Here is a 27,839-nt window from a genome sequence, read left to right on the forward strand (position 1 = left end):
TTGTTTGTAGTAAGAATGGTGAGTCAGTTTATGCAACATCATCAAGTTCCACATTGAGAGGCAGTTCTAAGAATTGTTAGGTACTTGAAGGGAGCTCTAGGTTGTGGACTATTATACAAGAGTGGAGGAATTCTTGAGATAGAGGGGTACACAGATGCTGATCGGGCCGAATCTGTGTCTGACAGGAGATCCACTACAGGGTATTGTACCTTCATTGGTGACAATCTGGTAACTTGGAAGAGCAAGAAACAAACTTTGGTAGCAAGAAGTAATGCCGAAGTTGAATACAGAGCCACAACTAATACTATATGTGGACTAGTGTGAGTTGTACTGCAATGGAGTTCTCAGTTTCTAAACCCATGAGGTTGTACTGCAATAACCAAGCTGCTGTCCACATTTCTTCTAATCCAGTCTTTTACGAGAGAGCAGAGCATATTGAAGTTGATTGCCACTTTGTAAGAGAAAAGGTGATGAGTGGAGTAATAAATACAGCTCATGTGAGTTCAAGAAACAAGTGGGTATATTTGTTTACAAAATGGTTGAGTCGGGGAAGAGTAGATTACATATGTAACAAGCTGGGACTATATGATATATACTCTCCAGTTTGAAGGGGAGTATTAGAGTCGATAGTTCAAGGGTAGTTAAGTCATTTGTCTATCTTATTAAGGTTGAGTTGTCTATTTTGTTTGGGTTTAAGTTGTGTGTCCCATATTTAATGAGGGACATATTTGTCTTTTGTAATCTAATACAAAGAGTGTAAATATAAAGTCAGTTGGCTGAGAGAGTGTGACTTTTCCTCTTCTCAGACCGAACTCTTTCTCCTTCTCTTCTTTCCTTCTTACCTATCTCAGACCTAAGACTGAACTAGTGTTAATCGAATCATTCACACATCCCCTTCACCAAAAATTATAATATCATTTGCAAATTGGTGGTGAGTGACTAGAATATTGTTTCTGCCCACTCTCCACACCTAAACTCATTTCCCTATTTGCTCTAGAGAGGAGTCTAGTAAAAATATTAGCTATTAGAGTATAAAGAAAGGGTCAAAGGGCATCACCCTACCTTAACACTGTATGGGTTGGAAAGAAATCTTTCACCACTCTATTAACTAGGATGGAATAATGACAAGAATGGAGGCACCCAAGTACCCAATTGCACCATCTCTCCCCAAATCCATGATTTTTTTATCACCCCTAGTAGGAAAGTCCAATCCACCATGTCATATACTTGGAAAAAGTACAATTTGTAAGAAGAGCCTTCCTTTCTAGATCTTTTCATTTGCTCTGCACATTCATTTGCTATTCGGATTTAATCAATTTTTAGCTCCTTAAAGTTAGCTTGTGAGGGAAGTATTGCTTTAATCTTTAAAGATAGATTCTTAGCTATTATTTTATATATATTGGTCACCAAACTTATGGGTCAGAAGTATTTAGGTTGACTTTCATTATGTTATTTTGGGATTAAGTTTAGGAAGGTTGCATGACTCTAATGCTGATGATATGTTTATTTGAGAATCCCTTAAATGCTTCACTAACTCATTTTTCGGCACTTCCCAACAATCCTAATAGAAAGCCATTGCTAATCCATCTGGTCTTTGGGCTTTAGATCTATCCATAGAAAAGATTGCCTTTTTATTTCATCTTTCTCAAAGTCCCTTTCTAACCATCTTGCTGCCTTGTCACCTAATAATAGCCACTCTAACCCTTTTAATTGCATTCTTTCACCCTGTAAATGGATTTGAAATGGTCCACTCAAATCTCAGCTTTCTCTTCCGAATTTGAGACTAGTTTATCTCCAACCTAGACACAATGTTCTTACGCCTTCTACCATTGGACAAAGCATGGAAGAATTTTGGATTCCCATCCCCTTTCTTAATCCATTTATGCATTTATTTTTGTCTCCAAAAATTTCCTCCTTGTAAAGGAGTTCTTGCAACTCTTTTTCAACTTCCATCTTAATCCCTTTTTCTTCCACTTGAATGTTTCTCTAGTTTTCTACCTCATCCAATTCTTCAATTTGAGACATTAGATTAAGCTTACCTTCTTCTATTCTTCCAAAGTTCTCTATTCTGCTCCAATAGTTTTCAAGGTGCTAGGGCGAAGCTAGGCGATAAGGGAGTGTTTTGTCGCCTAGTTGCTTAGGCGGGCACATTGGCATTGCTTAGGCAATGAGTTTTTTAAAATAAAAAAATATAAATCCTAGGGTAGTTCCCTAGGTTTCATAGTAATAAGCAGTAATCTTTAACTACTAATTACCATAATCCTCAAGAAATAAGTATAAACTCCATATCAAAAGATAGAAAATCAATATATTTGTGAGAAGAAAAATAAGAAAGAAAGGAAAAATGCAAAACACAAGGGCTGAGCCCTTATCAACAAAGAAAGAAAGTACCTCAAAGGAGATGTACAAGAAGAGGAAAAATATAAAAAGTAGAAATACAAAAGATCTAGACCAATTGCTAATAAAAAAAAGATCTTGGTCAACTCAAGAAGATTCTAGGAACCAATATCAATATCTTCCTTTGTAACCACATCAAAGTTCAGAAGAATGAGAACCCAGTCCATGATCCTTTTTCTGTAGATAAGAATGATTTGATCTCTTGAACAGGACTTGTTTCCAAAAGTTCTCTAATTTCTTTCTTTCCAAACATCCTAGTCGACAACAAAAGGGATGTAACTCAAGCAATTTTTGCCTCGATATTCCCTCTCATAGCTGGCCACCGAGCAAAAATTTCTAATATCGATCTAGGTTCCACCCAACTAGCTTTAAAGAGACAAAAGAAGAAACCCCACCCAAATCTCTTGCAAGGGCAGCCAATAAACAGGTAAAGGACATTCTCCTCTACATTCTCACATAAATAGCAGCAACTAGCCAAGTGAAAACATCTGCTCTGAATATGGTTTAAGGTCACACAAATAGCATCTACCAGATCAAGAGTTTAAAGATTGTAGAATCCTTATCACTTAAAAGAAATGATTGATACATAGGTTCAACCACAATACACTAGAACCATTATTATGGTTTATTGTGCATTGGATGGATGGAATAATAAGTTTTATGCTTGTTCTTTACATCACCTGATTCCTATTTGTCAATACAATTTTTCTTTAGAAAGGAAGCTATTATAATTCTTTTATTTTATATGATTCCGATTAGAGAATTATCAGAATAAAAACTAGAGAACTGTAATTAATTGCCACCATGCACATAACTGTGGTAACTATGCGCTAATATGGTTTTCATTGGTTTCATATGTTGGTAAGAGAAAAGGAATAAATTTAATACTTATAATATTTCTATTTTGTACAGGTCTCTTGAATACAATAATTTCTCAGGGGCACTCCCTTCACAATTAGGGAATTTAATCAATCTTCAACACTTGTAAGTTCTAATTATGTGTGTGCATGTGTATGTGTTTTTATGTCTATATGAATAATAAAAAGTTGATATTTCAATTGAGTATGTCCAATTTTACTCTTTTCATTTGAGGATACCAACCAACTTGATGTCTCAGAGCCTATGGATCCACACTAAAAGTCTAATAATGATTTCAAGATAGTTATATTCTTAAGCCTAATAGGAACCATGAAATCCTAATAAGCTATGCTGTCAATCATTGGAGTGGAGGGAAGTTAGTTCAAAATTACTTAGGTGGCCTTAGCTTAGTTATTAAAATGACCAAAATGCTTATTGAAAAGAGTTATTTTAAAATACTTGGTCTACTTCATTCACAAACATATAAAATTTTAAGGTCTAGAAACATGATTTGTGGTAGGGTGGTACCAATATTACTAAAATAATAGACTATATATATATATATATATATACGTTGCAAAATAATAGAAGATTTACAACCTAAAGCATGCAATGCTTTTGGGGTGTAATATTTACAGTACAGACTATAGTACTCACCACCTAAAAGCATGTTCTTATATTATAAAATTGCTTATTTATAACATTAAACAGTTTTATTCATATATAAATTATAGAATAGTGGGCCGGATGCTAGCAGCCCTTAGATCTTCTTGCCTTTGTTTTATTTTATTTTAATGTGTCTTCTCTCATGGACCTGTTAACTCCTTTCAACTTTGTTCATTTTTTGCTTTGATAGATCTTTTTCCACTTTGTTCTTCTTTTGCTTTGATCATTCTCATCTTCTTTATCGTACTTTTGTTTGATTAAATTCAACTATTTTGTTGGTTTTTATTTTCTGGGTATCAAAGTATACCAAACCTTCTTTCTCTCTCTTTTTTAATCCCATACACTCTTCGATTGGAAGTGTGTATGGAGAGTTAAGTTGTTGATTGGTTAATGGTTGCTGTGGCCTAGTTGGTGGGTTTTTGGAGAGTCTTTCCGATCAGATTTGAAGCGCAAGAGGACTCTTGGAGATTCATCCCCCCAAATCCTAACCGACTGCTGAAGAAATCTACTTAAGGATCAAAGTGGTTGTTTGAGGTTGGTGCTCAGGGTTTTGTGAAACCCTAGGTTGCAGGGTTGTGTGGAACCCTAGAATTGGCATTCGTTCAGTTGGATTTTGGTGTTTTGTTCTCATTTACTATTATTTCCAGTTTGCTTTCAGAACATTGTTCCTTAAAGATTTTAATCAAATGGAACAATTTTGACTGGTAATTAAGCAAATCACAAAGCCCAGATTTGGTCTAGTCCAGCAAGGTCTGTAGACTTTCTATTGAATGTTGTGACCTTTGTGAAGCTAGACGGGACTAACTATTTGGCTTGGTCAAAATCAGTTAGAATCCATGCTTGCAATAGTGGAAAGTGGGGATATCTCTCAGGTCGTGCTAAGAAGCAAAGGAGATTGTGATAGGCAAATACCATTTTGACTAATAGGGAAATTCTAGAAAGTAGTTGTAAGTTTTAAATTGTAGTGTTTGTGCAGGGTCTTTTTAGTTTTTTTGTCATCTTTTATTTAGGGTTCTCATTGTTTCTTTTCTTAAGTCACATATTCAGGGGTAATTATGTAATCTTGATTTTATGAATATAAGTTATAAAGTAGGTGGCAATTGTGTCCCTCGACTACGACTGACTTGAGCCCTATTCTTTTCTCATTCTTCTCTATGTTCTTCTCAACCATACTTCTGTATCCTGGGTTTCTACCAGGATATTTTATTTGTTTAATCTACAAACTACAGGTTGAATCACATGGTATCAGAGCAAGGTTGATTGACCTGCTCGACTTGCTCTGTGAAGGACACCTCAAACAGGTTTGGCTGAAGGTTTCCATTAATATATAATGAAGGGAGGAGAAAGAACCGAAAAGGACTGATTGCCGAAAGGTGCATTGTTTGTTGAGTTGTTGATGGTGTTCTAGACTCCCTCTATTTGGCAGTTCGAAGAGGGACTGTGTGTGGATGGTACAGGTAGGTTGGTTCTTTTCTGTGAATGGTGGGATAAAACAACTTGGTGATCTGAGTTTTCTGTTTTCCAATTGATATGGTGAGGTTGGTTAGCATTTAGAAGGAGTTTCCTGATGTTTTTCTCTGTTTAAAGGTGTTGCGGCTACACTGTTGGTATTCCTAGATTAGTAACAGAATCGGCTGAGTGCTTTTTAACCTTGGAAAGTGTTAGCATGTGGGTGTGATTGCTGAAATGGCTTACTGGTGATTTATGGCAACTTTTGGCAGTGAAACCAAAACAATTTTGATGGCACAACCAGATTTCATGGCTGTCCAGGTGACTTAAGTCAAACTCAATTGTAGAACTTATATACCATGGACAATATCAGTTGAAGTAAATTTGACAGCTAGTGGTAAACTAAGATATATTAAAGAAAATAAGCCAGATCCAGGAGCTGCAGGGTATAATGATTTGATACAAGAGAATGTGCAGATCATGACATGTCTTTGAAATAGTATGGAACGTCATATTAGTATGAACTTGATGGTCTTTGACACTACGAAAGAAATTTGGAAACATGCCTAAGAACTATATTGTAGACAGGATAATGTGACTAGAATTTATCAATTATACTAAAGAAATATTTTCAGCTACAACAAGGTGATAGGAATGCGGAGGTGTATTATGCTAGTTTAAAGAGTTTGCGTAATGAGTTGGATTCATATTAGCCCCTTTCAATTGATCTCAAGATGCAGCAACAACAAAGAAATTAGTTGGACGTGGCAAGATTTATTTTTGGGTTGAGGTCTGAATTTGAGCTGGGTGCCCAAATTTTAGGTAGCAGTGATCAAGGTTCAAAATAATGATATGCCCCTTGATGTGTGCACAAGCTACACATCATTTCTAATGTTTTATACATGGTTTTGATGATGATTTTTATGGACCAGCTTAGGGGGAAGATAGCATAAAACCATGTTGAGAGGGCAAAGATGGAAGCAATTCAGCCCATCTAGAAGAAAGACCCAGCCGAGAATCATAAGGAGGGCACTTTCGACCCATAAAGAAGCAAGGCCCCATGCTACACCCTATGGGGGAACCCAAGGAGAGAGCTCAGCCGAAACTCTCCAAGGGAAACCTTTCGGCCCACCAAGTGGGAGGCCCAATTGCAGCCCAAGTTGCAGCCCAAGGGGAAGCTCCTAAAGGCAGCTACCTTTTTGAGGAGAGAGGGCTGAAGAGAAGACTATAAAAGGAGAAGAGAAAGGGGAGAAAAGGGTTCGAACCCCTTTTAGCGAATTAGAGAAGAGAGTCGCGAGAAGAGAGAGAAGAGAAGATCTAGAGGAAGAAGAAGGTTGCTGAAGGTGAATTGGAGGAGAAGCACATCCAAGAACTCGAAGATTGAGGCAAGAACTCTAGGTTGTCTTCTTCTTTGGTTCTGCGCAATTGGTAACCGAATTCAGCTAGGGTTTCATGGAATTTTGTCAATGAAATTCTCTTTCTTGCTAGTATTCGAACCATGTTTAATGAAATTTCAGATCTGTAATTAGTTCTCCAGGGTTATTCGATTGATTGGATTCATTCTTGATTTTTCTTGATTAGGGTTTTAATGGCTAGAATAGTTTTGGCCGAACTGTTCATGATTCTTGGACTGTCTGAATTGCTTGAGAAAGAATTTAGATAATCGGATCTGCTAATCAAGAACCGAATCTAATACATTTTAGAGATAACTTGTATGATTCGGTTGGTGTTCATTCAGATCTGAATTGATGCCCTTCGAATGTCTTGATCTTAATGCTTACATGGGGATTAGAGTCTTGATAGAGATATAAGAATCATCACTCATGGATAGAATGAGCTGTGTTCGAGAGAGGCTGTTCATGCCATTAGGGTTTCACCAAACCACGGCTGAATCCCAATTCAATTGAATAACTTAGTGAATTGATTGCTGGACCGAATCTGTAGTGTTCACATACAGTTTGTTTTCTCATTGCATGAAGGTGGTTTGATCCGAACTGGTTAGGATAGGTTACAAGTTAGGAATTAAGATTTTGATTAGGTTAATAATTCGGTTTATCAGATAATAATTGGCAGAAGTGTTATTAGTAGTTGTTGTATAAATCCTCGTGGGAACGATACTTTTCTCATCCTTGTACTACTTGATCGGCTAGTGCACTTGTTAAGTGTAAGCAATTACGCATCATCCCTATGTATCGGTAGGGGCGTATTGGTACTTAAAATGACATGCTTATATTTTTTTTCAAAATTTGGTTTTTGGGCCTATTTTTAACTATATTTTTCATTAAATAGGTCCCGGTTCCTAAAACACATGTAAATAGGCATATCGTGAAGCTGCTTATATGATATGATACGTCTGATACAGGGCGTATCGTATCGAAATTTTGAACCTTGGCAGTGATATTCCTACATCTCAAAAGTTTTCTCTAGAGTTAGAAGAGTTACTAGCCCACATACAGATAATTCTCCAGTACTAGAGAAGTCGGCCCTAGCCATATCTAGAGGTGGTAGAGGTGGCTCATGCGGTAGAAATAGCTATCTCAGAGTGGGTAATTGTTGAGTGAGAGGAGGTCGTAGTAGTGGTAGAGATGGGAGCATTAGAGGTCATGGTGTTGGTGCTGGTGGTCGGAGCATGGTTAGAGAGTGTAGTTATTGTGGACAGGAAGCACATATGGTGAATTTTTATTATGATTTGCATGGCCCCTATCTACTTAGACTAATCATGTTGTAGGAGAAGATGGTGGTGCTATAGGTGATGAGTCTACTGCTTTAGGCATTGGGAAGGAGAAGGAAATGGTCTCTATCACCTGAGAAGAGTATGAAAAGCTTCGTATATCTTTCCCTTCCACTGATAATACTACAACTCTTGCAAAATTAGGTACAACATGTCTTGTTTCCTCTTCTAAGCCGTGGATTATTGACTCTAGGGCTTCAGATCACATGACTGGGTCTTTAGATTTGTTTGTATCTTTATTCCCTCCCTCCACTGCCTAGTTGGTTACAGTTGTTAATGGTACTACATTTGTTGTTTCTGGTATCGGTGATGTGACTCTACATTCTGATTTGACTTTGCCTTTCGTGCTATTTGTTCCTAAGTTTCCTTTAAGTCTTATGTCTATTAGTAAGTTGACAAAATCTTTGAATTTCTCCATCTCATTTTTCTTGTCTTATTGTATTTTACTCCATTATAGTGGCATTGTCAGTTGGGCCACCCGTCTCTTCCCACTCTCAAGAGTCTTGCTCCAGATGTCATGTCCGTTCATGAGTTATAGTGTGAAGTCTATCAACTTAGTAAGTATCATCATGTTTCTTTTGCCCCAAGGGAATTTAATAGTCTTGAATCTTTTTGAACTTGTTCATTCAGATGTTTGGGGTCCTTGTCGAGTTGAGTCTTATGATGGTTTTAAGTATTTTCTTTCCTTTGTTGATGATTTTTCAAGAATGACTTGGATTTATTTAATGAAATCTCGTACAGAAGTTTTTGATATTTTTCCTCTCCTTCTATGCTGAAATCAGGAATCAATTTTGTATTTTCATTAAATATTTTCGTTCTAACAATGCAAAAGAATATTCCCAACACCCATTTCATACATTCTTTGAATCTTATGGCATTATGTATCAATCTTCTTGCTCATCTACTCCATAACAAAATGAAGTCACCGAGAGGAAGGATTTTTTTTTGATAGATAACAGAAAGTATTTCATTAATATAAACAGGAATATACATAGGATTACAACTGGGGTATAAGTACTCCTAAAAATAGATGGAACAATTGAAGCCAATACAATCACTCCCTACCCATTAGCATACAAAACTCCATACCAATCCCTTGCCCACTGGAGCAGATGAACACTTGCACCTTAAAGTAGCTTATCCCAAAATAAATGTTCCCATTCAACCCCTTGCCTTGCTAGAGAATTTTCCATTCCATTCTCAACACTCCCCCTCAAGAGGGTAATGTGTTGATGTTCACAGTAGACAGGAAATAACCAAAAAGCCCTTGACTAATACATTTTCAACACTTCCCCTCGAGATGATCTATGGTCACAGTTGAAAAACAGCCCACTTGATGTATGGAACTGTTTGAGATTAGATGCAAACCAGAAAATGAACAAACAAGAGAGGAAGAGAAGAGAGAGCTGGAGGCAATGAGTGTTAGAGAGTAAGAGGTTCGAACATAACCCCTCTCTAGCACTCTAAACATCTTATTAATAAGTTAATCTTTGACAAATTACAGAGAGGCCCTTGAGTGAGCAGGAAAATACAAAAAATAAAATATTACAGAGTATGGGCCCAGAATAAGGCCCACAACAGAGAGAAACATAACATAACATGAAATGACAGTCTATGGGCCATTCGGCCCATCTTCTCTACACTCCTCCTCAAGCTGAGCATAGATGTTAATCATGCTCAGCTTGCCAGTGTCATGTTGAAGCATTGCCTTGGAAATGCCCTTGGTGAGGAAATCTGCCAATTGTCCTTCAGAAGTAACGAATGGAAGACACACTTCACCGGAGGAGACTCTTTCTCGAATAAAGTGTCTATCAACCTCAATATGTTTGGTTCTATCATGTTGTACCGGGTTGTGAGCAATGTTGATGGCAGCCTGATTATCACAGTACAACATCATGGGTTTGTCATGATCAATCCCAAGTTCTTCCAGTAAGGACCTTAGCCACAACAATTCCGAGACTCCATGTTCCATGGCTCTATATTCTGCTTCTGCGGAGGATCGGGCCACAACTGGTTGTTTCTTACTCCTCCAAGAGACAACATTACCAGCCACCAGGCTGCAATACCCTGAAGTAGATCTTCTATCATCAATATTTCCAGCCCAATCAGCATCAGTATAGGCTTCAAGTTTCAGATGACCATGCTTGGTAAATAGAATTCCTTTTCCTGGAGAGCCTTTCAGATAGCACAAAATCCGTTCTACTGCTGCCATATGGGTATCTCTAGGAGCATGCATGAACTGGCTAATGCAACTGATAGCATACGCAATATCTGGCCTAGTCATGCACAGGTACAGAAGCTTCCCAAGAAGTCTTTGAAAGACTGCTTTGTCTTCCAACAAAGTTCCATCCGAAGCTGAAAGTTTGTGACTCATATCAATAGGGGTTGCAGCTGGTCTTGCACCCATTTTTCCAGTTTCAGACAACAAATCAAGGACATATTTCCTCTGGGAAATAAGAATCCCATCCCTGGATCTAGCAACCTCTATGCCAAAAAAGTATCTCAACTCCCCCAGATCCTTAATCTCAAATTCTGTACGGAGGAAAGACTTAAGGGCCAGAATGCCTAAGCCATCATCACCAGTTACTATAATGTCATCAACATACACAATGAGATACACTGCTAGAGATCCAATTTTCTTCACAAAAAGAGTATGATCTGACTGTGTCTGAACATAGCCGAATTTAACAAGTGCAGATCTAAATCTCTCAAACCAGGCTCTAGGAGATTGTTTGAGGCCATAAAGAGATTTCTTCAGTCCTTGCATATCTTTCCCATACATTCCTGGAGGAAGACACATGTAGATCTCCTCATGTAAGTCACCATTCAGAAATGCATTCTTTACATCTAACTGATAGAGAGGCCAATCAAAGTGAGCTGTCAGAGATAAAAGAACCCTCACAGATGTCATCTTAGCAACAGGGGCAAAAGTCTCCAGATAGTCAATCCCATATGTCTGTGTGTAGCCCTTTGCAACAAGTCTGGCCTTGTACCTCTCAATAGTCCCATCTGCCCTGTATTTAATGGTAAAAACCCACTTACAGCAAGAGAGTCTCTGGTTTGAACTATAAACCAGGCCGAACACTTGTTCTCTGAGATAACTTCGAAAGTCCTTTTCTCTGATTTCAAATCAGGCCAAACAACTTGCTCTCTGATTCTTCCTAGTCACCGAACCCTTCTCCAAGTGTATAGAAACTTGGGCACCCTCCAATGACCTCCAAGAACCAGGCGGATGACTGTAAACTTTCAGCCCTAGAACCTCCTCATGTAGTTGGCTGAACTAGAACCACATGAGGGACACGCCAAGCAATGGCCCGCTCTGATACCAAGTTGAAAAGCAGCCCACTTGATGTATGGAACTGTTTGAGATTAGATGCAAACCAGAAAATGAACAAACAAGAGAGGAAGAGAAGAGAGAGCTGGAGGCAATGAGTGTTAGAGAGTAAGAGGTTCGAACATAACCCCTCTCTAACACTCTAAACATCTTATTAATAAGTTAATCTTTGACAAATTACAGAGAGGCCCTTGAGTTAGCAGGAAAATACAAAAAACTGAATATTACAGAGTATGGGCCCAGAATAAGGCCCACAGCAGAGAGAAACATAACATAACATGAAATGACAGTCTATGGGCCATTCGGCCCATCTTCTCTACAGTCACTGTTATAATTCGGCCTGCCTTTGAGTTCTGTTTGTCTGATATCAGTCAAGAAGAAAGAGGAAGAAAGAGAGAGAGAAAGGAGGAGAAAAGGAGAGAAGAAAAGTCTAGTTCAAATTAGGGAAAAAATTACCCTCCCATTCGGCTAGACATGTTTTTATATTATTAATATAATGGAAAAGACACATGTGCCCTTATTTAAGTAAGGGACAGTAGTTCTGACATAATATTATAGATCAGCAACCTCAACATAAGTATAAAGATAGAAATACCCCTACACTAACACTCCCCCTCAAGCTGGTGAGTATATATCATATAATCCCAACTTGTTACATATGTAGTTCACTCTTCCCCGACTCAACCCTTTTGTAAATAAATCTGCCCACTGGTTTCTTGTATTAATGTATGCAGTGTCTATCACTCCATTCAGCACCTTCTCTCTCACAAAGTGAAAGTCAACCTCAATGTGCTTGGTTCTTTTATGAAACACCGGATTAGAAGAAATATGAATGGCAGCCTGATTGTCATAATAGAGCTTCATTGGAGTATTAATGTTGTACCCTATTTCCTGTAGAAGGTTCCTTAGCTACACTAATTCACAAACAGTGCCTCTGCACTGCTTCTTGCCATGACTTTCTGCTTATTACTTTTCCATGTCACCAAATTACCCCCCAAAAAAGTGCAATAACCTGTGGTAGACCACCCATTAGACATAGAACCGGCCCAATCAGCATCAGTATATCCTTTTCAAGTTTTCCACCACTTTTGTATATCAAATTACGACCAGGGGCCCCTTTTAAATACCTCACAGTTCTTAGGACTGCATTCCAATGAGGAACTAGAGGTTTCTGCATGAACTGACTTACCACACTAACCCCAAATGAAATGTCTGGCCGAGTAATGGTTAGGTAGTTTAGTTTACCTACAAGTCGTCAGTATCTACCAGGGTCTTCAAACACTTCACCCATATCACTACTGAGCCTAGTATTTGTTTCCATAGGTGTTTCAGTTGGTTTAGCACCTAACAAACCTATTTGTTCCAGCAAATCAAGCACATATTTCCTCTGACACAAATTAATACTGTTATAATTCGGCCTGCCTTTGAATTTTGTTCGTTTGTTAGCAGTCAAGAAGAATGAGAAAGAAAGAAGAAAGAAAGAAGAAATAAAGAGAGAGAGAAAAGGAGGAGAAAGGTCTGGTTCGAATTAGGGAAAGTCAAACCCTACCATTCGGCCAGACATGTTTTTATATTATTAATATAATGGGAAAAGACACAAGTGCCCTTATTTAAGTAAGAGACACTCGTACTAACATAATAATACAAATCAGCAACCTCAACAAGTATAAAGATAGAAATACCCCTACGCTAACACTCCCCCTCAAGCTGGTGAGTATATATCATATAATCCCAGCTTGTTACATATGTAGTCCACTCTTCCCCGACTCAACCCTTTTGTATATAAGTTTGCCCACTGGTTTCCCGTATTAACGTATGCAGTGTCTATCACTCCATTCAACACCTTCTCTCTCACAAAGTGACAGTCAACCTCAATGTGCTTGGTTCTTTCATGAAACACCGGATTAGAAGAAATATGAACTGCAGCTTGATTGTCACAATAAAGCTTCATTGGAGTACTAATGTCGTACCCTATCTCCTGTAGAAGGTTCCTTAGCCACACTAATTCACAAGCAGTATGTGCCATAGCCCTATATTCTGCCTCTGCACTGCTTCTTGCTACAACTGTTTGCTTCTTACTTTTCCAAGTCACTAGATTACCCCCCAGAAAAGTGCAATAGCCTGTGGTAGACCGCCTATCAGACATAGCACCAGCCCAGTCAGCATCAGTGTACCCTTCTATTTCAAGTTTTCCACCACTTTTGTATATCAAACCACGACCAGGAGCTCCTTTTAAATACCTCACAATTCTTACCTACAAGTAATGGTTAGGTAGTTCACTTCACCCATATCACTGCTCAGCCTAGTATTTGTTTCCATAGGTGTCTCAGTTGGTTTAGCACCTAACAAACCTGTTTCTTCCAGCAAATCAAGCACATACTTCCTCTGACACAAATTAATACCATGCTTAGATCTTGCTACCTCTATGCCCAAGAAATATTTCAATTTACCAAGGTCCTTTGTCTGAAAGTGTTCCTGTAGAAAGGTCTTCAACCTGTCAATGCCCATTTTATCATTCTCGGTAATAACGATATCATCTACATACACCACCAATAGTATTTTTCCTGCCGGAGAGTCATGACTGAAGACGGAATGATCAACTTGGCACTGTTTCATACCAAACTTCTTGACCACCTCACTGAACCTACCAAACCATGCTCGAGGAGACTGCTTAAGCCCATATATAGCCTTCTTGAGTCTGCATACCTTACTTCTTTCTTTCATTAGATAGAGCCACGTCATCATTGAAAAATCATCTACAAAAATGACAAAATATCTATATCCATTATATGACATCACTTTATAAGGACCCCAAACATCTGAATGAATTAAAGAAAAAGGACTCGACACATGGTTATCAACCCTAGAACTAAAGGGAACACGATGGTGTTTCCCAAACTGACACGACTCACAGTCCAAAACAGAAAGTTGACTCAAAGACGGAACCAAAGACTTCAAAACTTTTAGCGACGGATGACCAAATCGGCACTGCCATTGGAGAGGAGAAAGGGATGACTGGAGAGCTGTTGAAGTTCTGCCACCACTGTCAAGATAATACAGTCCACCAGCTTCATGCCCTCCACCAATCTTCATCCCCGTCTTGAGATCCTGAAAAACACACATAGAAGGATAAAAAGTAATGGAGCAGTTAAGTGATTTGGTTAGCTTACTAACAGACATAAGATTAAAAGGCAATTTAGGAACATATAAAACTGAGGAGAGGGATACGGGGTCTAGGTCAATATTACCAACACCACAAATTGAGGATGTGGAACCATTAGCAAGGGTAACAGATTGTGATGTTGAGTAATGAGATAAGGAGGAAACACACCTGGAGTTCTAGTCATGTGATCGGAAGCTCCAGAGTCAATGATCCAGGGATTGGGTGTGGATGCCTGACAAGCCATACCTGAGTGAGCGAACGTCGCCGTGTTCTGCTGTGATTGGATAAACCTCTCATATTAATCACGGGGAACACTCACCATCTCCTTCACGGGACCATCGTTGGATGTAGGAGGTATCTGATCAGATGAATGATTCTCCTGTCTAAAGCTGGAACTGGAGTCACTGGTCGCGGCATGATTGGCCCAGGTTGAGGGTGGACCATGTAGATCATAACAATAGTTAATGGTATGTTCATCCATACCACAATGAGTGCACTTCCTCGAGCCTGAGCCACGTCCTCTACCACGGGCTCCCCCTGAATCTCTGCCCCCAGTACGACCACCACCACGATTATAAGTAGGCCCACCATTGCCACTTCGGCCATACACAAAACCACCACTACCACCACGGCCAGACTGAGTTCCCCGAGCTCCACCTCTAGCACCACTGTCTCTCGATACAGCAAAGGCAGATCTATCTGAGATATTAGAGTTCTCAGTAGATTCGATAGAAATCCTCCGGAGTCGAGCAAATACCTCTTCTAAAGAGGGGAGAGCTGATCCTCCTAATATCTGAGCCCGTACTGGTTCATATTCAAACTTCAGTCCCACCAAAAATCTAGTCACATCAAGTTGTTCTCTCTGTTGCAGATTAAAGTATTCCTGATATAGCTGATATACCCTGGTTGTATTGTCTTGACCAGAATACAATTTCTTAGCATGGTCCCACACATCTTTGGCTGTGTCAAGAAACATGAAGTTTACACTAATCCTGTGTTCCATACTATTCCTGATATAGCTAATATACCCTGGTTGTATTGTCTTGACCAGAATACAATTTCTTAGCATGGTCCCACACATCTTTGGCAGTGTCAAGAAACATGAAGTTTACACTAATCCTAGGTTCCATACTATTCCATTACCACGTGATAATCTGTGCATCCTCTTGTTCCCAATCTTCGTACTCATGAGAATCAGTGGAGGGTTTCTCCTCTCTTAATTGTCTCCATTCAGTTTAATGGAGGTCATTTGAACATTCAGGTAGTCAGTAGGTATCATCACATTAGATTTGCTATCACTGTTATCTCCCATTGCTGAATTCTGCACACTGCACACAACTTGATCACACTAATCACACTGGTTTCAGCACTTATTATTGCTGAAAGTTGCACTCGTTACACCACAAACCCTACCCTACGGCTACCTGAAATCTCACCACTATATGAACACCACTTCTCCTTCGAATTACACACAAAACAGCATAAACCCTAGCACACTGCAGTCTGAAATCCCACCATACGATCTGCATCATACTTCCTATATGATTCATAACAGAAAATATGCATTGAAATCCCTTACCTCATCTCCTGAACGACAACCACACGAGGAGAAAAATCAGTCCACACGAGACACCCACTGTACCACACGAACCAGCCCTACATTGATTAGGGGAGGGCTTAGAAATCACAGCAACCGACCACACAAGACACAACCAGAGGCATAGAAACCTCCAAGGGAAGAGGAAGATCACTCCTTTTCAGCCCTTTCCCTGATCTCCAATCGATGGCAGAGAATTCAAGGGAAAACCCTAGATTGAGTGCACAGAGAACAGAAATCTAGGCAGATCCGATTTGCTTAGTTTTGCTCTGATACCATGTTATAATTCGGCCTGCCTTTGAATTCTATTCGTCTGTTAGCAGTCAAGAAGAATGAGAAAGAAAGAAGAAAGAAAGAAGAAAGAAAGAGAGAGAGAAAAGGAGGAGAAAAGTCTGGTTCGAATTAGGGAAAGTCAAACCCTACCATTCGGCCAGACATGTTTTTATATTATTAATATAATGGTAAAAGACACAAGTGCCCTTATTTAAGTAAGAGACACTCATACTAACATAATAATACAAATCAGCAACGTCAACAAGTATAAAGACAGAAATACCCCTACGCTAACAAATACCATACTTAGATCTTGCTACCTCTATCCCCAAGAAATATTTCAGTTTACCAAGGTCCTTTGTCTGAGAATGTTCCTGTAGAAAAGTCTTCAACCTGTTAGTGCCCATTTTTTCATTCCTGGTAATAACAATATCATCTACATACACCACCAATAGTATGTTTCCTCCCGGAGAGTCATGACTGAATACAGAATGATCAATTTGGCACTGTTTCATACCAAACTTCTTTACCACCTCACTGAACCTAACAAACCATGCTCGAGGAAACTGTTTAAGCCCATATATAGCCTTCTTTAGTCTGCATACCTTACCATCCTCCCCCTGAGCATCAAACCCTGGTGGTTGCTCCATGTAGACCTCCTCGAGCAAATCACCATGCAAAAAGGCATTCTTGATATCAAGTTGATATAGGGGCCAATCATACATAGCTGCAAGAGAGATCACAACACGAACCAACCCTATCTTAGCAACTGGGAGAAGGTCTCTATGTAGTCAACACCATAGGTTTAGGAGTATCCTTTTGCAACCAATTGCGCTTTCAGGCGCTCAACACTACCATCAATCAAATACTTAACGGTATTGTTTGAGCCATTGCCTAGTTTGTTTGAGCCATTGCCTAGTTCTGGTCTACAATGTGAAGTTTGTCAACTATCAAAGCAATGTAGAACCACATTTTGCAAGTAATAAGAGTAGTAATGTTACTTTTCATTTAATACATACTAATGTTTGGGTCCTTATTCTATTCCATGTATGGGTGGTAATAAATATTTTATTATCTTTGTTGATAACTACTTGTAGTATAATTGGTTGTATTTGATGAAGAGCCAAGATAAAGTTCCTTAAATTATAAAAGGCTTTTACAGTATGGTGGAGACACAATTTGGAAAGAAGATTAAGATTATTAGATCTAACAATGCTAAGGAATACTTTGAGAAGCACTTTCAAACTTTCCTTGAAGAGAAAGGAGCAATTCACCAGAGTTCATGCCCTCATACCCCGCAACAAAATGGGGTATCAGAGAGGAAAAACAGACATGTGGTTGAAGTTTCCAGGGGATTTCTATTCCAGATGCATGTCCCAACTTGGTTTTGGGGGGATGCTACACAAACAACTGTATATCTTTCCTAGTTGTCATGTGCTTTGGGTCAAATCTAGGTTTGGTATTGGGTACGGAGCACCTTTCCTCTTAATAGGATAATGCTTATCTCTTAATAGAGTCCAGATTCAAATCAAGTTTGGATAATCTCTTAATTATATTAGGAGAGTGCTCCATAAGGAGATAAAAGAAGAGGGCGGACCAGTCTAGAATACCTCTCTCTCTTGATCTCTCTTATTCTCTTTATCTCCTAAGAAACCCTAATTTGGCCTATGCTTTCAAGAACTGAATTTTGATAAGTTTTTCTTCAAGTTTTTGTAAGAAAAACATTGAGGAATATCAGGCTCATTCACCCCATTCAATCCAAGCAAGTTGGATAGCAGTTTTGGAGAAAATAGTGTTGCTGAACCGGCTTCATCTATACATTGTGCCATCTATAGTGGAGGCTGGTTTTAGGACTAATTTGGGCGTGAACTTCCGCCTTGGGATCTGCATTTGTGGTATTTGTATTAGGTATAATTTCCCCTTTTGATTTGGTTCCAAATCTGGTCCAGTTCAATGCAAGATCGATCAGGAAAAATGCAAATTTTCAAAACACCAAGAAATCGGTTCCCAGAAGGGTTCGAAAATTTTTGAAAATTTGCCTAGCTATCTAGCATGGTTTGGCCTTCCATAAGATGGATTCTCACCCTTCCAACAAAGGGTACCCTAGAAAATGGCATTTTATTTTCATTGATGATAAAAGATCTATATATGGGTATTATACCTTGGTTGCAAGGAATTTTGTTTCTCAGACTAGCAAGAAATAGTCAATGGTAACTAGGTCCTCAGCTAAGCTGCTAAGGTGGAGTACAGTGCTACAACCCATAGTGTGTCAAAGTTGTTATGGCTTAGATCTCTCATAGGGGAGAAAGGCATTGACCATGATAGGCCAATGGTGCTGTATTGTGATAATCAAGTAGCAATTAATGCTTCTTATAGCCCTATTCAACATGTCTGCACAAAACATATTCAAGTTGATACATTTTTCATAAGGGAGAGATTGCATCTGATGAAGTGTGTCTACCATTTATTGGTTCTCAATAACAGTTAAAAAATGTACTTACTAAAGGAGTTCCAAAGGCCAATTTACAGTAGTATGTAAGCAAGCTAGGCACTATATAGGTTGTGGGCTGGATGCTAGCAGCCCTTAGATGTTATTGCCTTTATTTTATTTTATGTTAATGGGCTTGTTAACTCTTTTCTTTATTGTTTATTAAGCACCCACCCTGTTAAGGGCATACTTGTAATTCCATTCTTTTTATTTGAGATTATAATAAAAGATTATTGAGGGGGCTGGAGAGATACACGATCACCCCTTCTACTTCTCCCTTATTCCATGTTCTTCTTCTTATTCTCTCATCCTCTTTCTCTTACTTTTCTTTGATTAAACTCAACTACTTTGCTGGTTATACAATAGGCTTTATATATTGTATATGGAGATATGAATGTTGCAAAGTATATAGAGGACTTACGACATAAAAGTGTGCATATTAGATCATTTACCTAAAAGCATGTTCTTATATTATAGAATTGCTTATTTATTATTACATATAAACAATTACGTATATAAATTTTAGCCATGAATGGGTATGCATATTAGATGATTAGAATCTTTCTATATATATAAAGGATGTGTAATTGATATTCAATGCTGATGTGGTAATAAATATGGTCTGAGACAACCAAAGAGGACGTAGTCTAAAGTTGATGATTTTTTTTTGTTAGTTTGGAAAATGATTATGGATTAGTTAAATCTTGAACCTAGTAAGAGCTATATACAATTGCTTGGCTTTGATTATGCTCTTTTTCAATTTTGCAGTTACATAAGCAGTACTGGACTAAGTGGTGAGATTCCTTCATCATTTTCTAAACTATCTAACATGAAAATCATGTAAGAAATTATGATTCTTATTAGTTTCATTAAATATTTTAAATCATGTTTCTTTATTATAATAAGCATGCAAATTATTAAACAAACTTTATTCATTTATATAAAACCTATTGGATGTTAGGTGGGCATCAGATAATAAATTTGTAGGAAAAATACCTGATTTCATTGGAAATTGGACATTGCTTGAAGATTTGTAAGTAAGCTATTGCACTATTTTTATCTATGAATACATTATAATTATATGATCATTTAACGTATGTAATCCTTTGTTTTTTATTCATTATATTTTGTAATAAAAGAATAAAAGGTATTATATCTATACAGGAGATTTCAAGGAAACTCTTTTGAAGGTCCAATACCATCTAGCTTTTCTTCTTTGACTAACTTAACTGAATTGTAAGTTCTTGATTTTAGTTTAATTAATAGTTGATTACTTATTAAATTTTACTAACTATAGTGCCTTTTTCTTTTCTTGCAGGAGAATAAGTGAATTATCAAACACAAGTTCAACATTGGATTTCATTAAAAATATGAAGAACTTAGTTACATTGTTAGAGAATTTACTAATCAATGAAATAATATTCATAATTATAAGTTATTTTTTTATTTATATTTACACTCCTTGGCTTATACTATCATTTTTTTTTTGTGTGTAGAGTTTTAAGAAATAATATGATTTCTGGAACTATTCCATCAAATATTGTGGAATATTCAAATTTGAAAAGATTGTAAGTTGTAGCTCGTTTTAGTAATCGAAGAAAATGGATAAGAAATAAACAAATAATGTTGTTATAATTCCTCTAGTTTATTGACTTCTATAGGGATTTAAGCTTCAACAATTTAACTGGACGAATTCCGAGCTCTTTGTTTACCTTGCAAAACCTCAGTATCTTGTAAGTAACATAGAATTTTTCTTATATTTTATTGGATAGCACATCCTGCCAACTTATAATTTGTGTTTTTCTTACAGTTTCTTAAATATCATAATATTTTCTCTTCACATATCATTTTTTTATGCAACAGATTCCTTGGAAACAATGGCTTATTTGGCCCTCTTCCTGCACAAATGGGACCAAATCTTGTTTATATGTATGTTATTATGGCTAATGTATTTTAATATATATACTTTCTTTACATGTAAAAAAGTCACTTTATATTTGCAATATTTTACTAAATGAGGAGCATTAAATCAAGTTGCTTTATTCATTTTCTTATGTTTTTATACAGAGATTTATCGTACAATGAGCTATCAGGAAGCTTTCCTCCTTGGGTAACAAAACCAAATATACATGTGTATGTTTAAAGAGAAGAAACTTTTTTTCAATCAATTTTCTTATATCATAGTTCATAAAAATAGTTTAGTAGTTCTCATGATTTGTTTCTCCTATCTCCTTACTTATCCTTGTCGTGCCCCTTAGGCTTTACAAGCTTTCAGGGTTGAATAGATGTTTTTCCTTGCTCTCTGAGTTTTAATTTCTTCTAAAGAAATAATTAAGTCTAATCCCTTTAATTTTTAGTTCATTGGACACACCAATTTTTTAGATTGAATAGAGAAAACTTTCTTCTCCATCTATAGACATTAACTCACCATATAAGCCTAGGTAGGGAAAAATTAGGACTTTTCTTAACCCTAATCTAACTAAAAGAGAGAAGACCTTAATCCTTAATTGAAAAGATAAAAAGAGGGTTATACAGTTTGTGTAGGACCTATCAGATTCTCAAATTTATTGATGAGAATATGTGGGTGAAACCAAACTGTTGCCCATTTTTGCTTGGATTAGGAATACTTGTAGAGATGTATGACAACCCAATTTGCTCTATGGTTGTTTATACAACCTTATGATCAGCCAAAGTCTTAGTTAAACCTTCTTTAATACAAACATGATGGGCCCGACCACCTGTAATTCCCAGTAAACTACCATTTTAATTAGGTTGTATTAATGTTCAACCAAAGACTTTCTGAACTATCCTTTCACCTATAAAACTTTGCACCACTGCCTCTAGGGAATGGATTATTCTTTTTGGGGCACAATCCTTGCCGTCTACTCAGATGAATCCCAAAAACTCATTTTAAAAATATAATAATATTTATACATTCATCTTTAAAGACACTTATGAAAGTATTCATTCTAACTATGAGACGGGTGGATCCTGTCGTGATGATTATTTATCTTCATCCATTTTTTATTTTACCAACATATCCAGGTATACCTCTCAATTGTGCTTTACTGGTTGATGATATTAAATACAAAAAATCCAAAATAAAGTTAAATAATATTTTGGGGATCATTAGTGGCAATGTGAGATTCCGTTTATCATAAAGTCCACAAGTCATCTCAATGTCCAATTTAGTCTTTGTTTGAATAGGAACCCTTGCATGTATTTGAGTCCATTACTCCATTACTCTAACTGATGCAGGAACAAAGAAGCCAATTTTATGCACTCTTTTGTATTTTTAAATATTAGTGATGCTTTTGTTATTTTACAAATTGTGTTCCTAATGAGAGGGTCTAATGTGTTTAGTTTGGTTTGTTTATGTTTGAAGTTTCAGAGTCATTGAATAAGTAGTTTAAGAGTTGTGGAGTCTTCTTTGAATTGGAAAAGGCTTGTGGCTATCCAGTAAACTTTATTTTTGAATCAGAAGAATGGAAATGAGGGGGATATGGAGGAAGAGGGTGGGGAGGTGATAACATTAACAGAGGGAATTGAAGAGTGGCTGCAGGAGAGAAATGAAAATTCTTTGGAGCACAGTCAGGTGAGTAAGTTAATGTGGGTTTCAGAGGGCTAACTGACAACCAACTTGGAGTCCTTTTCAATGATTACTTTTTTAATAGTCAGATTCCTTGCTCCATGTACTCCCTTGAGCATTTCTTTAACTTCAGCCCTTAACAGAATCCCCTCCAATTTGGCATGAATATAAGGTAGTTGTTTTGTCCTCATCAGTCATAAATATCCCTCCTATTCCTGAAATTCTTGGATTTCCCAAACTATTCCCATGAAAATTGATCTTAATAAACCCTCTTTCCCATATAGACATGAATGATAGAGGGTTATTTTTGTCTGTTTATACTTTGTACATTAGATTCTTCTTTCTTATTCTTTTGTACATTATTTGTACTTTGGGGACAGAATGGTCCTTTCACCATATAATATAAATTCTATTTCCTGGGTGTTGAACTTTTGACACACCCAACATTTGCTGTCTTCTCTTTTTTGTCTCTCGATCTGACTCTGACTTGGTATCAGAGCAGGTCACGATCTGATCTGCTAGAAGAAGATTTGAATCTAATAGGATTCTTCCTATTAGCATTTGGGGGAATCCTCTTGTGCTTCTGTTTTCCTCTGCTTTGGTTGTTTCTATCAGCCCTTGACAGCCCTGTTCCTGGATTTCTTTGCCATCAGCTTTGTTCTCCTCTGTTAGAATGTTAGAGTGATGTTCAGGACTGCTAACTTCTGGTTCTTTCTTGTCTCCATCCAAATAGCCTGTGAGGTCACGAGAGGTAATGAACAGCCTTGCTGAGACGGACCACTCTCTGAAGTTATACTCATCCAGCAGCACACTTGTAATCTGCAAGCTGTGCAGATTAGGGTTTTCCAGGTTTGAGGACCTTGCGACAGGCCTGTTATCTCTAGAGGAAACTTCACCGGATAGTGAGGACATCCTGACCTCAGTCCAAGAGTTGTTCGCAGTGCTGTAGGTGGTTCTGTTTAGGGCTGGCCGAAGTGGTCAAAGTGTTCACAGTGCTGGTAGCACATTAGATAGACTTCACTTGAACTGAACCAGTTCGGGTACAGTAGCAAGTAAAGGTCTGTAACTGAACCAGTTCACAGTGCTGGTAAAAAATTCAAGGCTGCAACTGTGCAGTGCTGAAGTAAAGGTCTGTAACTAAACCAGTTCACAGTGCTGATAAAAGGTTCAAGGCTGCAACTGTGCAGTGCTGAAGTAGGGCTGGTAACCGACCTGGAAAAAAACTGTAACTGAAGTCGCCACAGTTCTGTAAAAGTCTTGCTGATGCACCGAAGCTGCAACTGTAGAAGAAGCTTTGTCTTTACCACTGTTCTGTGCAAGTCTTGCTGGAGCACCGAAGCTGCAACTGTAGAGGAAGCTCTCCCCCTTTCGGGTAGTGCTAGGACTGCTGAAATCAGTCCTCAACTAGGTCTGTCCTATACAAACCTCTCTTAGTAGCCAAATAGCTACTACTTGCTGGAAGTAACCTAGTAGGACATCTACTTCTGGGTTTTACTTCCCTTGAGTCCTACAACCAAGAGAAACCCTAGGTTCGAACTTGCTTTGCTCCCTTACACTCCTAGGTCTTGACTGCAGCAACCCAGAAAATGAAGAGAGAAGATGAAAAGACAGCAAGAGAAGAGAGTGCGCCGGCTGAAACCAGGAAGGAGCTAATTCTCTGATACCATGTAATCTGAGGAGCTGTACTCGAAGTAGCAAGGAAGAGAAGACAACTTCTGAAATGCAGAGAATGTCGAACTGTACTAGCCAGTCGACCATGCTTTTATTTATATATGAATGTAGTACAAAGTACAAGAAATTACTGGGATGCCCCTGATTAGTGATGGGACACCCAGAAGACTTAAAACATTAAACAGGATTAGGCCCATTAACACAGGCCCATTTACAAGATAAGTTAAACATAAGAATGGGCTAATAAGAACTCTTATCAGTCGAACATCACTCTAACATTCTAACAGGGGTATAAGTGTTATGATCCTGTCTCTAAGAAAAAATGTCACCAGAGATGTAGTCTTTTTTGAGTCTCAACCCTATTTCCAGTCCTCTCAGAATCCTCTTCAGGGGGAGACTAGTGGGTTGGAAGAGGATTCTCATTCTCCCTTCTTTTTTGTTCCCCTTTCATCCCCTTCCACTACTCGTAGCTGTAACATTCCAGGTCAACCTAGTGAGACTCCCACTGTGCCAGTTACTTCTCGAGATTCAGCTGATGCTCCTGAAGGTTCCAGTAGGCAAGAGAAAGAGATACTTACATACAGTAGAAGGAAGAAGGGCCCTCAACCTCATGATTGCAACTAGTTGGACTCAGATCAATCTGTCTCTGCAATCCCAGGTAATTCTGACTCACTCAATTCAGATTTGGATCTTCCTATTGCTGTCCGTAAGCCTGCTCGTTCTTGTACCACTCGGCATCCCATAGCTGATTATGTTTCTTACTCTCATTTATCCCCTGCCTATCATTCCTTTGTGTATGCTCTTTCCTCTGTATGTGTCCCTTCCAGGTATTCAGAGGCGGCATCTGATCCAAGGTGGAAAGAAGCCATGAATGAAGAGATGAAAGCCCTAATGAAAGCAAGAACGTGGGAATTGATGGACCTGCCAGAGGGGAAAGGCACTGTTGGGTGCAAGTGGGTATTCACAGTAAAGCACAGGGAAGATGGGTCAATTGAGAGGTACAAGGCCAGACTTGTGGTAAAGGGATTTACACAAAAGGAAGGAATTGACTATAAGGAAACCTTTGCCCCGGTAGCAAAGCTCAACATAATTAGGGTTCTACTGTCATTAGCAGCAAAATTCTCTTAGGAACTTCATCAGCTGGATGTGAAGAATGCCTTCCTAAATGGTGATCTTCATGAAGAGGTATTCATGGAACCCCCACCTGGATATAATGTTGGAAAGAAGGTGTGTAAACTAAGGAAAGCTTTATATGGTTTGAAGGAATCTCCCCGGGCATGGTTTGAGAGACTTTGTACGGCCATGAAGAAAGTGGGGTACACTCAAAGCAGTGCAGATCATACATTGTTTACAAGGAGACAAGATGAAAAACTTACAACACTTATTGTTTATGTGAATGATATGGTGATTACTGGAAATGATGTGAAAGAAATGAAGAGGTTGAAGGAGTTCTTAGCTTCAGAATTCGAGATCAAAGACCTGGGAAATCTGAGATATTTTCTTGGGATTGAAGTTGCTAGATCAAGAGAAGGAACCATGGATTACAAGAATCAATGGGTGAGGAATACTATGATAAGGAAAGGTACCAAAAATTGGTAGGAAAACTGATATACTTATCCCTTACTCGGCCAGACATTGCCTATGCAATGCACGTTGTCAGTCAATTCATGCACTCACCAAAGACCCCTCATATGAGAGCAGTGGAAAGAATTCTCAGATACTTGAAGACTTGCCCAGGGAAAGGAATTCTATTCAGGAAAAACAACAAACTTGAAATTGAAGCCTACACTGATATTGATTGGGCTGGGTTTGTTGGAGACAGAAAATCAACCTCAGGTTACTGTACATTCTTGGGAGGAAACCTAGTCACATGGCGCAGTAAGAAGCAGAATGTTGTGGCTAGATCAAATGCAGAAGCAGAATACCGAGCTATGGCACACGGGGTTGCTGAACTCTTATGGCTCAGAACTCTCCTTAATGAGCTTGGTATCAAGACTGAAGGTCCTCTCAAGTTGTATTGTGATAATAAAGCTGCTATCAAAATTGCCAACAATCCCGTGCAGCATGACAGGACAAAACATATTGAAATTGATCGACACTTTGTCAGAGAGAGAATTGTTTCAGGAGAATTCTGTGTGCCTTATACTCCATCAGAGATGCAAATTGCAGATGTATTAACAAAAGGGCTGGCAACAACAAAGTTCAAGGGCATACTTGGCAAGCTAAACATGACCGATAGCCATGTTTAGCTTGAGGGGGAGTGTTAGAATGTTAGAGTGATGTTCGGCTGATAAGAGTTCTTATTATCCCATTCTTATGTTTAACTTATCTTGTAACTGGGCCTGTGTTAATGGGCCTAATCCTGTTTAATGTTTTAAGTCTTCTGGGTGTCCCATCACTAATCAGGGGCATCCCAGTAATTTCTTGTACCTTGTACTACATTCATATATAAATAAAAGCATGGTCGACTGGCTAGTACAGTTCGACATTCTCTGCATTTCAGAAGTTCTCTTCTCTTCCTTGCTACTTCGAGTACAGCTCCTCAGATTACATCCTCTATATATCTCCTCAAAGAAGTATTAGATCTGCATGAAACCTAATATTTGGTGTCACCCAAAGAAGTACTTTTGATCACTTGCTTCCTGATTTAGATTGGATCTGCTTAATATGGGTTTTGATTTCTCTCTTGGATCAGCTGGTTGGTACAGTTTCCTTTCTTGGACAAGTAAGAATTTTTCTTGGTACTTCTTTAATTATATACTGTTTAGTTGGACCTTGATACCCTCCCAGAGATTTCCTTCAATCGACTGAAAGGTATTTACCTTTTCCTTCTCCATTGAGGGGAGTTTTGTTGGTTGTTTGGAGTTTCACACTGCTGACTTGTTATCTAATGGCTTCAAAAAGAATAGATGTCTTCCCATCAAGTTTAATGGGCCCAATTATGTTTTATGGAAGTTTCATTTCCAATTCCATGTTGAGGCAAAGGGTCTTTGAGGATATTTGGATGGAACAACTTCTAAACCTAATGATTTAAATGCTTAGGCATTGAAACAATGGAAAATTTATAATGCAAAATTTGTCTCATGGATCCTTGGAGTCGAAGTGGATATTCCAGTTCCTATGAGAGGGTATAGAACTGCTTATGAGATGCATCAATATCTAGAGAAGTTTTATTAGCAATCAAACCTCTCTAGACAAAACTAAATTGAAGTTGACATATTTACTTCTCATCATGGACAAAGGAGAATTCAGGAATATTATTATGGGTTCATTAACGTCTGGACTGAGTATGAACTGGTACACATGGGAGAGGATCCCTCAACTTGTGTGAATTTTATGAAGGCACACTTTGATATAAGAAAGATGATGCATATCCTAATGCACCTTAGACCAGAACTTGAAGTTGTTAGGTCTAACATTCTTAGTAGAGAGACTCTTCCAGACCTAAACACTACTCTTGGGGAGTTTTTAAGTGAAGAAACTAGGCTGATCACTTAGACTACACTTGATGGGAAGATGGACTCTAACATAGGTGTTGTTTTCCTTGCAACAAAGCCAAAGGGGAAGAAAGATTTTTCTCTAGTGAAGTGTTATGAATGTAAAGAATTTGGGCATGTTGTCTC

The 27,839-nt window shown here is 38.2% G+C and overlaps 1 protein-coding gene across 3 annotated transcripts in view; it reads left to right on the forward strand.

Annotated features, from left to right (window-relative positions):
- Positions 1–27,839, forward strand: part of LOC148866994 (putative LRR receptor-like serine/threonine-protein kinase At1g56140) — a 151,422-nt gene that overhangs the window by 37,955 nt on the left and 85,628 nt on the right. For all 3 annotated transcript variants that reach the window (XR_016110621.1, XM_088980597.1, XM_088980598.1), the window contains exons 6-14: positions 3,310–3,381; positions 19,725–19,796; positions 19,918–19,989; positions 20,121–20,192; positions 20,275–20,346; positions 20,453–20,524; positions 20,618–20,689; positions 20,820–20,885; positions 21,024–21,089. Coding sequence is in view for 2 of the 3 variants with exons in the window: in XM_088980597.1 (XP_088836723.1) it covers positions 3,310–3,381; positions 19,725–19,796; positions 19,918–19,989; positions 20,121–20,192; positions 20,275–20,346; positions 20,453–20,524; positions 20,618–20,689; positions 20,820–20,885; positions 21,024–21,089 (636 nt within the window). In the remaining variant the exon portion in view is untranslated. The remainder of the gene's footprint in view (positions 1–3,309; positions 3,382–19,724; positions 19,797–19,917; positions 19,990–20,120; positions 20,193–20,274; positions 20,347–20,452; positions 20,525–20,617; positions 20,690–20,819; positions 20,886–21,023; positions 21,090–27,839) is intronic.

The sequence above is a fragment of the Nelumbo lutea genome, chromosome 3 (genome assembly GCF_056320005.1).
Source record: "Nelumbo lutea isolate HS-2025 chromosome 3, American lotus-T2T, whole genome shotgun sequence".
Taxonomy (NCBI): Eukaryota; Viridiplantae; Streptophyta; class Magnoliopsida; order Proteales; family Nelumbonaceae; genus Nelumbo; species Nelumbo lutea.